The following is a 13,776-nucleotide window of genomic DNA, read 5'->3' on the forward strand; positions in this document are numbered from 1 at the left end:
TCCTGTAGGATATCAATCATTAATGCAAGATCTTTTAAAAATTCAAATTGAGAAGTCGGTTTAAAAAGCACTTATATTTATCGTTTGATGCAAAATGCTTGCATAAAGCTGGGTAATTTCTTCACACAGCAAGAGCCATTCATAAACTGCAAGCTGGCCATCGTGGTCCAAATACGAGGCCAATCTTTAAATTTTCGATACCAAGGTCTTTTGCAATCATATTTAATTCTCATTGATGTTTTGGTGTTTAATGATGAAAAGCATATAATTTATCCATAAATATTTCAAAATGATTTATTTCTTTAATGTTTTTTATCGAATTGTCTAATGCTAATTGTAAACGATGAGCTACACAATGCCAAATCACAATGTCGGGAAATTTTTGTAAAAGTTTGATTGCAACACTTGATTTGTTTCCTGGCATTACACTAGCTCCATCAGAACAAAATGCAATAAGATGATTTTTTAAATTGTTATCAGAAAATCCATATGAATTTAAAGTAGCATTTTGCAGTGGTATTTTCTAGTTCTGCAAGATCTAAAAAAAGCTCAATTTGTATGTGAATAACTAAAAAAATTTTTTTTTCTATAATAGCAGACGAATTGACAACATTATTGATTCGTCTGCTTTTATAGAAATTTTGCATTTTTTTTTTCTATTATTTTGGAGAATATTTTAATTTTATTTCTTTAGAAATATGTTCAACTATTCTAATTCATGAGAATCTAGAATGCAATGATAATCCTAGAACAATACAGTTTTTAATTTGGAGTTCGATTAAATCTGGCAAATCAGACATAGGTCGATTTCTCTTCACCAAACTATAAACAGAATTAAACATTTTTGAAGTTATCAAAATTTCTTTTTCATTTAGTTTGTCAATTAAATTTGGTAATATAGATTTGCCATTCTTCATTTAGTTTTATGATTTTATTATGAGCAAATGATTCATTATGTTTGGATAACTTTTTACGCAAACATGCGGTTCTTGAGTCTGTAGTGTTTCCATTCGGTTCCATTTTCATTTCTACCCATTCCTTTGATGATAAAACAACTTTTTTCTCCTTCAACACTTAAGTTTTTATATTTTGAGCAAACACTACATCCTAATTTACCATTTTTAACTTCTAACCACTTATACACACTGCATTTAGAAATGCGATGCTTGCTTCTCGTTCCAACAATCAGGTAAATTATTTTCTTTTTCTCCTCCAACTTGTTGCATATTCATTGAATCAATGTATGTATTATCTTCAAATTTCATCTTCGAATTCATTTTCAACAGCAGTAGAATCATCAAAATCACTTTTTATTATTTTTTTTCCCAAAAAATTTTAATATAATAAATTTCACTGTCTTTTCATGTTTCACAGGTAAAAATACTTTTACAATTATAAAAATAAAATTAGCTGATTATACAGTTTTTAAATTTATTATTTTTAAATTTTAATCACAAACAACTATTATACATACTGACGAACACAGAACTAATGTCCAGTGGAACAGCCCACTGATAACAGTTTTACGAACATCTGATTGTCTAGTGGTTTTACCATACGATTGCATATTTATTTTCAAATTTTCGTTATAGAGAAGTTGAAACAATAATTCCAAATAATCTATACACTGCTGAATAGACTAATTTTTGTTAGGTTACCAAATGAGTTTGTGGCTTAATATATTTCAAAAAATTATGTTTTTTTTTAATATATATAAAAAGTAAAGAAGAAGAACAAGGGGCTCGCAAATTTCAGAAAAATTTAACAAAGGGCTCGTGCATGTCCCTTATAGCTCACCACTGGTCTGAAGTGCTGGCCAGTCTTTGTATTTTTTAAAGCTGATGTTGTAGGTTAGCTTCCAGTTATTTGCCTTTAACAAGCATACCTTAAAGGAATGCAAATGTGCCATTTGCACATTTTGCTTGTTTTACAAAGTTTCTTTTTTATTGTTTTACAGAGTAAATGGATTTAATTATTATTTAATTGCAAGATTGAAATCTTGTTCATTTAAATTTTTAGCATAACCTTAGTTGACTCTGCCAAATTAATGGTGTTTGCAATACAGATCTAATTTTACGAGAAAGTTATTTCATGCAAATATGCCCTATCTCTTAAAAAAGATGAATAAATTAATCTAAGCCTAATGAACAGAAGCCAATGTTTTTATATAACTGAATCGAATTAAAATAATTGTTTTAATGTTGCCTTCGTCATGCAACTCATGCTAGTAGTTGAGACTGTTTAGTGCTGTTTGTTACAGTATAACACTATGGTATGAAACAGTTAAAGTTATATATTATGCTTTTGGGATTTTAAAATTATTTTGAACTATTTAAAATGTTGAATTATAAACAAGTTGCATATTATTTCCGAGTGAAATTAATAAACTGTATAAAAGTAATGTGCACAATATCACTTCAGTATCAAACTATCCAACCAGACTTTTTTTTATTGATATGAAGAGATTTGAAATCCACCTGTGATCTTCAACTATAAAGTCTTGTTTATTTCATAGGCCACACCAGATAATGAAGTATCACCATATCAGCACTCGGTAAGGGGTGCTTCAGCACCGAGAAGAGCGAGCAAAGAAGATTTACATCATGTGTCTGGAATAGGTGGTATTCATATAATTCCTGACAGTTCTGTTATATCAACTTCAGTACCGCAAGTGCATTTCTATGGTCACGATCCCAATGTGCAGGGTATATTTTCTGACTTTCTTTTTGTTCTTAGCATAGGAAAATTAGAGACTAAAGCAAAGCAGATTTGTATTATTTATGACTAACTGCCTATAGGTAGGATCAGACCTAAAATTGTGTATGTGCGTGTGTGATAGAGATTGTGTGTGTGTTGGGGGGGGCAATAGGAATATTTTCCTTGGTTTTTGGCATTTCTTGTTTTATTAATATAATTGATTAGATTTATATAATAATTCAACAAATCCAAATAATCAAGTGTCTGTGTGGCTTTTGCCATAATGCATCCATTTTCACAATCTAGACCACTAGATGAAAAAGACCATTATATGTTTGTTTGTAATCACTGCGTTCAGAATTTTGGTGCATACATAATGGATGCATTTCTGTCAAATGCACCAATTTAATGTTAGTACATGTCGAATAGTAATGGATAATCACAAGCATTCATATCAAGTTAGTGCAATAACTTGAAACTTAATTCTGTTAGAATACAGGAAATGATTGTCAAGACCAAATATATACTTAATAAGACTAAACAGAAGTTATGTACAAGATAAAAATTTCGAGTAATAAATATAAAACTGTGAATAATAAATAACCAGGTTTTTAACTGATGTACATTTTGTATTTATACTAGATATATTTCCTTGACATGTTTCACTCTATATGGCTGTAAAAAACCAAAAAAAAAAAAATTTTTTTTTCCGCCCGCCACTAATTATCTATAAATTGAAAAGACTGGAATGGTATGAATGGTATTTGTTGGAAGTTTTTCCACTTGGTTATACTATAAATTAAAGATGCCAGGGTATATGAGGTTATTTCAGGCACAAACTTTGTTTGCTTATGTTTGGATAAAGGATTAAACCAAGAATATAATTTCTTGGCATATTTAATTTATGACTGGAATGGTAGTTTAATCATGAGTATCGTTAGGCTCATTACTTGCAGTCTCTATTCTTGTGTAAACTGTATATGATTGCTGGCATAGGAGAGGTCTTGAATGTTAACACGTATTAAAGACTTCCAAATATTGTGAAGGATTATTCCTTAGTTTTTATTTAGTGTACCTTTTGAGTGAATAACTTCCTTGAACAAGCTGTCAAAGTAATCCTTTCCTAAGAAGGACATGGAGAATGCTTGCCAATTTACTGTATGATGTGTGCTACGAGTTTGCTTTTATCTTCCCTTTTGTTTTCAACATCTCCTGTATGTTCTTTGTTTAGAGATTTCAAAACTTCTCCAGTCTAACAAATAAGCTTAGATGTTGAAGTTTATTCATGACTTTTTTTTTAATGGTATTAACAACGTCAAAGTATTTTATAAAAAAAGGCATTTTATTAACTTGCTTATATTGCTATAACTTGCTTATATTTGTTTCACTTACTCAATGTTGTATATACATGCTGTGTTGTGTTGTGTTCTGATGATGCTGATTTGAAATTAAGCAAGTTAATAAAACACCTTTTTTATAAAATAGTTAGTTTAGTGTTGTTAATACTGTTAAAAATAAGTCATGGAAAACTCCAGTTTAACCTATGTGCATCTTTCCACAAGAACATAGACTCTTGTATACACCTGGATGTTTATAAAATGGAACTTTGTCTTTAGGGGAACATAAAAAGCTTTGTTAAGTGTTGACTGGTTTAAAGGCTATTCTAGTGTCAACTGCCATTAGTTTTGGGCTATTTTTCTTGATGCAATGCCAGTGTATATATAATTAATTTTTGGGTTATTACAGGATGGTTCATCAGAAAGTAAAAGTTTCTTTAGTACCTTTTTTGTATCCTGATTAAATAGGATTAGAAGTTCTTGTTTCAAGTTTAAAGCTCTATTTTTTAAGTTTTTTTTTTTTTATTATACCTAATTTTTGTTGAAGGTGATGGAACAAGCTTGCTTATAGGTACATGCATGTGTGGGTTTCTTTCGTATAGACCTCTAATGATAATCTCCCAGTGATGTTTTTGTTGTCTAGGAATGGTAATTTTCTGTTCTTTTCTACTTCTAATGTGAATTTATTTTTAGATACTGATTATTCAGAAAATATACAAAATCTTGAAGGTCTTTGGGGTATGTTTCCAAATAATAAAGACGTTATCAATATATCTCCACCATACATGTGGTTTTAAGGTTTCTTGTGCTATAGCTAATTCTTCAAATTTTCCATCTACAAGTTGGCAATAAAGGTTAGCCCATAGGAAGACCATATATTTGGTAGTAAAATTTTTCTTTCCAAGTAAAGAATGAAGATTTGAGTCAATGATGGAAGAGACGTGATGTCCAGAGGAAATCGATTTTCAAGTAAATGTTGATTCTTCCATAGAGATGTTGGTGAATAATGAAACTACATCTAAACTAGCTAATATATTATTATTATTATTATGTGACACCTTCAGGGAGTCCAAGGACTCATCGAGGGAAGACACCTACTCTACAGCTCTCCATCACCACTCAATCCACCAACTGCAGTGAACTGCATCATCTACACCAATGCCATCTATTGCCCACCACCACCACTACTATTTTCATAGACAATCACGAACATCCATGCCCACGGTGGGATTCGAACCTGCAGCCTTTTGGCTGGAGATCGGATACGCTAACCACTTGGCCAACCAGGCTGGCAATATCTGATAGGGAAGCTTGAATGTTTGACTGTTTATCTACAAAATGCCTCAAGTTTTTCCAAGTAGGAGTTTAAACCTTCAGTATGAAGCTCGTGAAGATATATTGGAGAGCTTCTGCCAACAACTATTAGATATGAGGGATGTTGGTTTTACGTAATCATAAGATCACCTCCATGTTATCGGACTCTTCTATGTATTCAGTAATAGACCATAATCCTTGGTTGTCACAGATCTTGAGCCAGAGAAGGTCAAAATGAGGAGATTCTAAATTAGTCATTCTCTGGTAGGCTATGTCATATTTCACAAAGGCACAGGTACCACCCTTATGGTGAAAAGAATCAAAGTATGTAGTTTGGGCACTAGAGGTGGACAGTAGTAGATGTAGCTGTGAACTGGGTTTCTGTCAGAAATAACGTCTGGTCTGTAAGATTGCAAGTGATGGCGGACATCATTTATGTTTATTTTAATGATGTTAGTAAAGTGGATGTGAAAGTGAGTTTTCAGTGAATGTTTACACACTGAAAACCAATCACAGCACACAAACCATCTAGTATGGTTTGTATGCTGTGATTGTTTGTGAGTCTTCATAGGTTTGTTCATAAGTTTTATTAGATGGAAGGATATAGTGGGAATGTGCAGTGAGAGAAGATAGACTGTTGGACATGACTTCCATACAGAGAGAAACCAGTCTCTGTGCTATGGCATGGCCTCTTCAGTGCCCCCCCCCTTCCCCCCCACACACATATCACTATTCGGACTACCTCTCCAGGCACGACCTGGCAGGGTATGTGGCAGTGAAATTATGCACCAGTTGATTAGGAAGCCTCTTGACTTGTTACTGACAGGTTCGGGCCCATGCACTAGCTGGCAGCTGGCCTGCAGCACCAGGGTTTTAACTGCTGTACCCTTGAAATGGAGGAGTTTCTGGATCTCTAAATATGTTTGTGGGTGGAAACAACACTTCCCACTTGAAGTGTTGAAATTGTCAAGTAGTCCTGAACTTTCAAGCTACTGTGATGCTCTGTAATAGAAACACCTGCCTTGTTTCCAAAAGTTAGGGCTGAAGGAGTTCTGTCTTCTCCCTTTGGGGAATAAAAGACATTTGAGAATTTACTGTTTATTCCATTTTATAATTTACCCCAGTTTTTCAAAAATAGCATTTGCTACAGATTGTTAATTTGGATCATAACAAACATATAAATGGTTTCATTTTTGTATTTAACTAAAAATTCATAATTTTTCTCTCTGATTAATATATAGCAGTGACACCTTCCATTATTCTCTACCTTTTGTCTGTCACTGTTGGCACATTTCCTCTTAATAGGTTTATTGGCCTGATATAGTTAGGTCAAGTTGACTTCATCAACTTTTTTTTTCTCTAGCATAGGATGTTTAATCCTATCTTCATAGTCTGCTGCATATGTTATCAAGAGCTTGTGTTTATTTTTAAATTCCTAGTGTTGAGAGTGGTGAGCCATTAAATATATTGCTGGTGTGTAGAGTGCATAAACAATAAATTTGTGTTGAGGAAAAATCACTGACATGATGTTAGATAGTAATGACCTCCTGTGATTCCTTGGAGAATGAGCTTTTCTAGCCAAGTCATGAGGACATGGATGGAAAGTCCTGGGTTCGAAATCTAGAACAATAAGAACCTTTATAAGGGATTTTCAGCTGAGGTGAGTTAGCCAATCTCATACAGAGATGGCAGCCTTTTTCCTTTCCAGAAACTTTGGGTTTTTAATCCCACAAAACAGGAAAATTGGCCAGAAGAATATATGCTGTTAACAAACAGAAACGCAGCCTTCCTAGCCATAGTTGCTTCATGTAATTCCAAAGAATCAAACCAATCTGCTTAAAGAGCTGATGATAATGGTATAAATAGATATAATAAATTTAGTTTAATCCTTTATCCAAGTGTGAGCAAACAAAGTTTGCGCCTGAAAGTATCTTCAGGACTGGGTTAAGGAGGTACAACACCAGGGCAACTCGTTGGAAAGGTGGAGCAAGCTACCAACACTCCTATCTCAGTATCTCCTATAATGCAAAACACATCTCCTTGCGGATATGTCTAATGTTATGCATTAAGGAAAGGGCCACTACCCAGACTAGTTTCGACCTTTCTTGAGGTCTCTTCAGTGGGAGCCAGGCCCAAGTGGAGATATCAGGCAGAAGCATTAGCAAGTCATCTCCACCTATAGGAATTGCCAATTGGTGTGCCACCCTTTTTTAATAATTTACTCTGGATTTAGAGAAAGATGTTGAAAGTTTATTTTTCATTTGGTTAGAGTATAATAAATTTAGTTTAATCCTTTATCCAAGTGTGAGCAAACAAAGTTTGGTTGCCCTGGTGTTGTACCACCTTAACCCAGTCCTGAAGATACTTTCAGGCGCAAACTTTGTTTGCTCACATTTGGATAAAGAATTAAACTAAATTTATTATACTCTAACCAAGTGAAAAATAAACTTTCAGTATAAATAGATAGCAAATGGGAATTTGGCATATATTCTTGTTTACTTATGACCACTCTTTTGGGGAATGAAAAGGTCTTAGAGTATTTACTTATTTTTTATTCATTTTACCTAAGACTTCAGATTTAATTACATTTTTCTCATGTATTTGTTTCTTATTTCACAACTCTGGCTTGAAAAATTGTATGTTACATATGAGCATTCTCATATCTTGCCTTTTAAAGAAAACAGTACCTATGTTGCAAGGACAAGTGACATTAGCTCTTTTGTTAGAAGTACCTGAATTCAGTTTTGTCTAGGATGCAAGGAACCTTTATAAATGGTTTTCAGCTGAAGGTGTGAATTAACTGGCATCATTTAGGAGTGCGGTTTCAGAGTTATAATATTCTTTGAATTTGGTGGGGATTGTGGCCATTTGCTAAGGTGTGAATATGTTAAATTCAGTTAATGCCATCACCACTGAACTTGAACATATTTACAACACGTTAGCCAATGGTTGCAATCTCCACCAAATCGAAAGAGTGTTACAACCCATAAAACCACACTCTTCCTCCTCCAGAACAGAGACTACAACAAATCGATTATCATCCCATATATCTGTGGCACATTGAAAAAACTGAAAAATTTTATAAAGAAACAACCTTATAACCACTTAGAGACCATATCAAAAATTTACATCCCTTATTTGCTCCCCCAAAGACCTCCTACAGTCATTAGACCTGTCAGGTACCTACCAGGTTTTCTGCAGTTGTATGTCCCACTATGGGCAGGACAGCCAACATCAGAATTACTAAACACAAAGACTACATCCAGTTCCACTACTACAGCCACCCAGAGCTTGCCAACCATACCTAGGACACGACCCACTACAAAATACAATGGAAAAAATCACCTTATCCATGGAAGCATATTTAAATACAAAAGACTTTTCTTGAATTTATCTCAGCTTTAAGGAATTACCCAAACCTCAACAAAGTTGGTTGTATAATACTGCCTCAAATCTGGGAAGTACTTTTTTCTAAGAACTTCAGCTTTACAGCCAAGAACACATGGCCCAGCTCACTAGGGCACACTATTTAGGACTTTAGATTTATCTTGTTGTTCTGCTTCAGTCATACTTGTAGTGCCTACATCGACATGTCAATTTGTTCATTGTTTCCTGATGAACAATTTAACTTTGCTGAAATATTAATGGCAAATACTTGTTGGATTTCTTCTCAGGACATGGATTGGTTATTACTAACACCATGTTCCAACATAAAAATGTGCACAAATTCACATGGAGAGAAGACGCAAGGAATAAGAAAAGTCTCATTGGCTATGTTATTGTTGATAGTGATGTTTTCTTCCTGGTGCAGGACACCAGAGTGTACAGAGGATTTGAAATTGGAAGCGATCACTATTTAGTCTTGAGCAGGATAAAACTGAATTTCATATTGAAAAGAATGACATGTAAGAAAGTTTTAAAGTGAATAAAAGTTGAGCAGCTCTCAGATGTGAACTGTAGACTGAAATACACAAAGATTATTGAAGAAAAAAATGAAAGAGTTTGAGAACAGGAATCAAAGCTTGGAGATTCAGTGGCAAGCCTTGAAGAAAGCCCTGATTGATTCATCTAGAGTGGCATGTGGTGAAGTTGTCTGCAAGGAAAGAAAAATTAGAACTCATGGTGGACACAGGAAGTTAAAGAGGCAGTGAAGGAAAAGAAGAAAGCATATCAAAAGTTACTGGCAAATAAGTTAGCTTTTTCTCTTAGAGAATACAGAGACAAATGTAAGGAAGCTAAACACTATCTAAAACTAGCTAAACAAAAGTCATGGGAAGACTTTGGTAAGAACATAGAAAATAAATATCAAGAAGGTCGCAAGATATTCTGGAGGTTATTGAAGAAGCTTAGAAATGGAGGAAAGAGTGCTGTAAAAGGAATTAGAGATGATAAAGATGATGTGAAAACTGGAGAAAAAGATATCCTTGAAGTATGGAGTAATTACTTTGAAAAATTGCAAAATAAAACAAGCAGTGATTATAGCACAGTGGTAGAAAACACTGACCAGGCATGCAGTCAGGAATACATATCCGTACTTGAAGTAGAAAAAGCCACCAAAAGTCTGAAATGTGGAAAGGCAGCTGGAGTAGATAATATTCAACCAGAAATGCTGAAGTATGGAGATATAACAGTCTTACAGTGGCTGCACAGTTCAGCGAGCCTGGACAGAGGGACAAATTTCAGATGATTGGAGTAGAGCTCTCATAGTACCCATATATAAAAAGGGAAATAAAATTGAATGTGAAAATTAGATTGTTAATTTGGATCATAACAAACATATAAATGGTTTCATTTTTATGTTTGTTATGATCAAATTATGTTCCTTACCAGGAACACTCAGTAGAGGTATTTCTCTACTGAATGTTCCTGGTAAGATTTATGCCAGTATACTTGAGAAACGGTTGAGAAGATTGTGGAAGAAAAGCTTGATGAAGAACAAGCTGGATTCAGGCCAAATAGAGGCTGTCAGGATCAGATCTTCACTTTACGACAAACAGTCGAGAAAGCATGGGAATATAACAAAGATCTGTATTTAAGTTTTGTCGATTTGGAAAAGGCATATGACAAGGTGCCAAGAGAGAAGCTATTCAATATGCTGCAGTTATATGGTGACAATGGGGCATTATATCAAGCAATACTTAGTCTTTATTTGAGTTGTAAGTCAGCAGTTAGAATTGAAGGAAGTACAGGAAGATGGTTTAATGTTAAATCTGGTGTGAGACAAGGATGTACATTATCCCCTCTGTTATTCATTATCTATATGGATCACATTATGAAGGAAAGTGGTATTAAACGTGATATCAAAATTGGAGATGTTAATGTCAGCTCTTTGCTTTATGCAGATGATGTTATTCTTCTAAATAAATCCACTAAAAGTTTGCAATATTCCCTGACTAAATTGAATAACTGTTGTAATAGATATGGTATGAAGGTCAGCAATAAAAAGACAGAGACAATGAAAATAGGCAGAAGTATTGAAAATATCAACTGCATTGTGAATGGAGAACCTATAGAACAAGTAAAACATTTCAGCTACTTAGGCATGATTTTTAGTGAAGATGGTAAATTAAATATGGAAATAGACAACAGGATCAACAAAGCTGGTATGGTGGGAAGTCAATTGAATAAATTTATATGGAATAAGAGAAAAATTAGCTAAAACACTAAATTAGCTGTATACAAGACAGTGTTCAAACCTGTTTTAACTTATGGATCTGGGAGTGGGTTAGAAGTAAAACACTTGACCAAAGACTAGAGACTGCAGATATGAGAGCCTTGAAAAAGATTAAATAGTGAACAGATGGCATCAATGGCAATATTATATTAAAAATGAGGATATTAGGAAAGAACTTGACATTGTCAGCATCCAGGAATGTGTGAGCAGAGCTAATCTCAGGTGGTATGTTCACTTAAACAGAATGGGATTGGAAAGATTAGCAAAACAGGTGTTTTCTGCCAGGTTGGCAGGAAAAAGACCTAGAGAAAGACCAAGATATAGGTAGATTTATATGATAAAAAGTGCCTTAGAAGATAAAAATATAAGATCTGGCAATATTGAAGCCTTGACAGAAATAGATTGATTTGGAGGAAAATTGTAGATAGGGAGTTAGTAATGATGTAAATTTTTCATGTAGTACTATCATATCCTGTATACCTCTTGAGGATAAATATGAGGAATTTGATGATGATGATTAATATTTTTTAAAAAATTAAGAAAATTAACAATGTATACTATATGTTAAGTAACCACCAAAACTTAGATTGAGCATATTCAGATGTGGCAAAATGGCAAAGACATCATTCACATAGTATATCCAGAATGATGACAGAAGTTTGGAGGAAAATAATTAGTATTTTAGATACTAAAGGTAGTAATTTGCTAAAAAAAAAAAACTGGGAATAACCAGTTTTCGTGCTTATTTGTGGATTATGTGAAGAGTATAGTGTTTAGAATCTAAACGAAAGACAGCACAACTTAAAATAACTTCATTCAAATTCACATGAAATTCAATATTCATGGATTCAGATCTCTAGAATATGCCATTTTCCAATTTTATATTGTGCACCTTAGTTATGTCATTAACTGACTGTATTGTTTAATGTTGGGAAATAATCTAAAAAATCATCATTTTTATATTTATTATTCTTTAGTTCCTCCTGATCTTTGCCTTTTGGGATGTATCTTTTGCATAATGGATTATGATAAACTTGTTGAGGGAAACAAGCTAGTCATTTGGAAAAAAGTGAGTTTACTCTTTTTAACAGAAGTATTTTCTTATTTATTAAACTTTGTGAGATTATATGATGCCATTTAATTCATACTAAATACTAAACAGTAAATAACCACAATTTCCAGTTTTGTGTGGACATCTGCACAAAACTGGATATTGTTTTTATTACTTGCAATGACTTGAAATAGAGAATGTTATAAAAACAGCTGATAGATATGAGAAAAAAGAATGAAATTGGTTGAGTGTAGTAAAAAAAAAAAAAAAAAAAAAGAATGAATATAGACAAAAAAGAGAAGGGAGAGTTGTAAGAATTCCCTTAAGAAGGAAAATTAAATACCAGGAAGGAATGTTGATCTTTTTTGTTTTGTTATTACCAAAAGTTCCTATGGATAAGTTAATTCACTTTTAATAGTACATGAGTTTTGAGCTTTTGTGATTAAAACTTGAAAGGAGAACCATACATGTGCTTATATATATATATATATATATATATCCTTTGATGATAAAATGCTGTAAGGAGACATCCTCATCTGATTAAATTGAATGCAAAAAAATTTAATCTAAATTTCAATAGTATGTCATAGTGAAGCAGAAAATACATAGTCCAGAGAAAGAACCTGTGTGATTAATTGGAAAGGGAGAAACATTGATTTCAAAAATGGTTCAATAGAACAAGATTTGAAAGAAAAGAAAACACAATAATAATTTTCAGTCTTTTTTTTTTTAAATTTTTTATTTTTATAAACTGGAATAACTATGGCCTTCTGCCAGGATTCAGTGGTTCTTCTCCCCCTTATTTTTGAATTGGGGTATAGAGTATTGTTTATCCAACCTTGAAAACTTCTGATATAGCACCATGTCACCATGTTACCTTCACTTATCTGATACATAAATTGTATGAATGGTATGTAACCGTAAATCCTGAGTCACATTGATTATTGCATTCTTTGTTTCTTGATTTAATTATTTAAAATTTTATAAGTTATTGGATTAAATTTTTGTTAAATCTCTCTCTAAATTAATGTAATTTAGAGAGAAATTAAACAAAATTCAATCCAATAACTTATAAATTAAATCATTCCAGCTTTCTCTATATATTTTCCTCACACCTTTTATTTCTGTTTTTCTTTCTGTTGTTTCTATCTTATTTTCAGTTGATCTAGTTGATAAATACTTGAAAGCATTACTTTTATCTTCTATAATCCTAAGAATTACCTTATCCATTACTAAGACCTCTTTTATGATACTCTCTCTCTTTTTGCTTATGCTTTCAAATGTTGCCTGTTATATACCTCTTTTTTATTTTTTTGCTTTCATTATTTTCAACCATTGTGGAGGAAATCAAATTGGTGAGACTAATAGGAAGTGATGAATTTCTTCAGAACCTCTTAAAAACCTTGTGTCAAGAACCAGTTTTGTTCATTTATTGTTTATTGCTATATAGTCTATTACAGATTTATGTTCTCTTGCCATCCAAGTCAAGTATGTTTATGACAGTGTTTGTGGGAAAAATGGGTAAAGTTATTATAAACTGCATAAACAATTTGCCTTCTCCCATTTCTATTAACTGTTTGCTCCCATGTCTGAGGAATGAATTCATTTTACTAATTCCACTTTGAGCATTTAAGCCCCACCCCCATCCACTAGATAGTCGAACTTATTTACTTTATTTATTATTTCTTGCAGAAGGGAGTAAA

At 33.0% G+C, this 13,776-nt stretch overlaps 1 protein-coding gene across 3 annotated transcripts in view; it reads left to right on the top strand.

Annotated features, from left to right (window-relative positions):
- The window catches only part of LOC150095640 (uncharacterized), a 205,250-nt gene that overhangs the window by 64,249 nt on the left and 127,225 nt on the right, over window positions 1–13,776 (top strand). For all 3 annotated transcript variants that reach the window (XR_016550027.1, XM_090409716.1, XM_090409715.1), the window contains exons 8-9: window positions 2,516–2,705; window positions 12,000–12,091. Coding sequence is in view for 2 of the 3 variants with exons in the window: in XM_090409716.1 (XP_090265842.1) it covers window positions 2,516–2,705; window positions 12,000–12,091 (282 nt within the window). In the remaining variant the exon portion in view is untranslated. The remainder of the gene's footprint in view (window positions 1–2,515; window positions 2,706–11,999; window positions 12,092–13,776) is intronic.

The sequence above is a fragment of the Typopeltis vanoorti genome, chromosome 20, assembly GCF_054136105.1.
Source record: "Typopeltis vanoorti isolate ZY-2024b chromosome 20, IOZ_Tvanoo_1.0, whole genome shotgun sequence".
Lineage (NCBI taxonomy): Eukaryota > Metazoa > Arthropoda > Arachnida > Uropygi > Thelyphonidae > Typopeltis > Typopeltis vanoorti.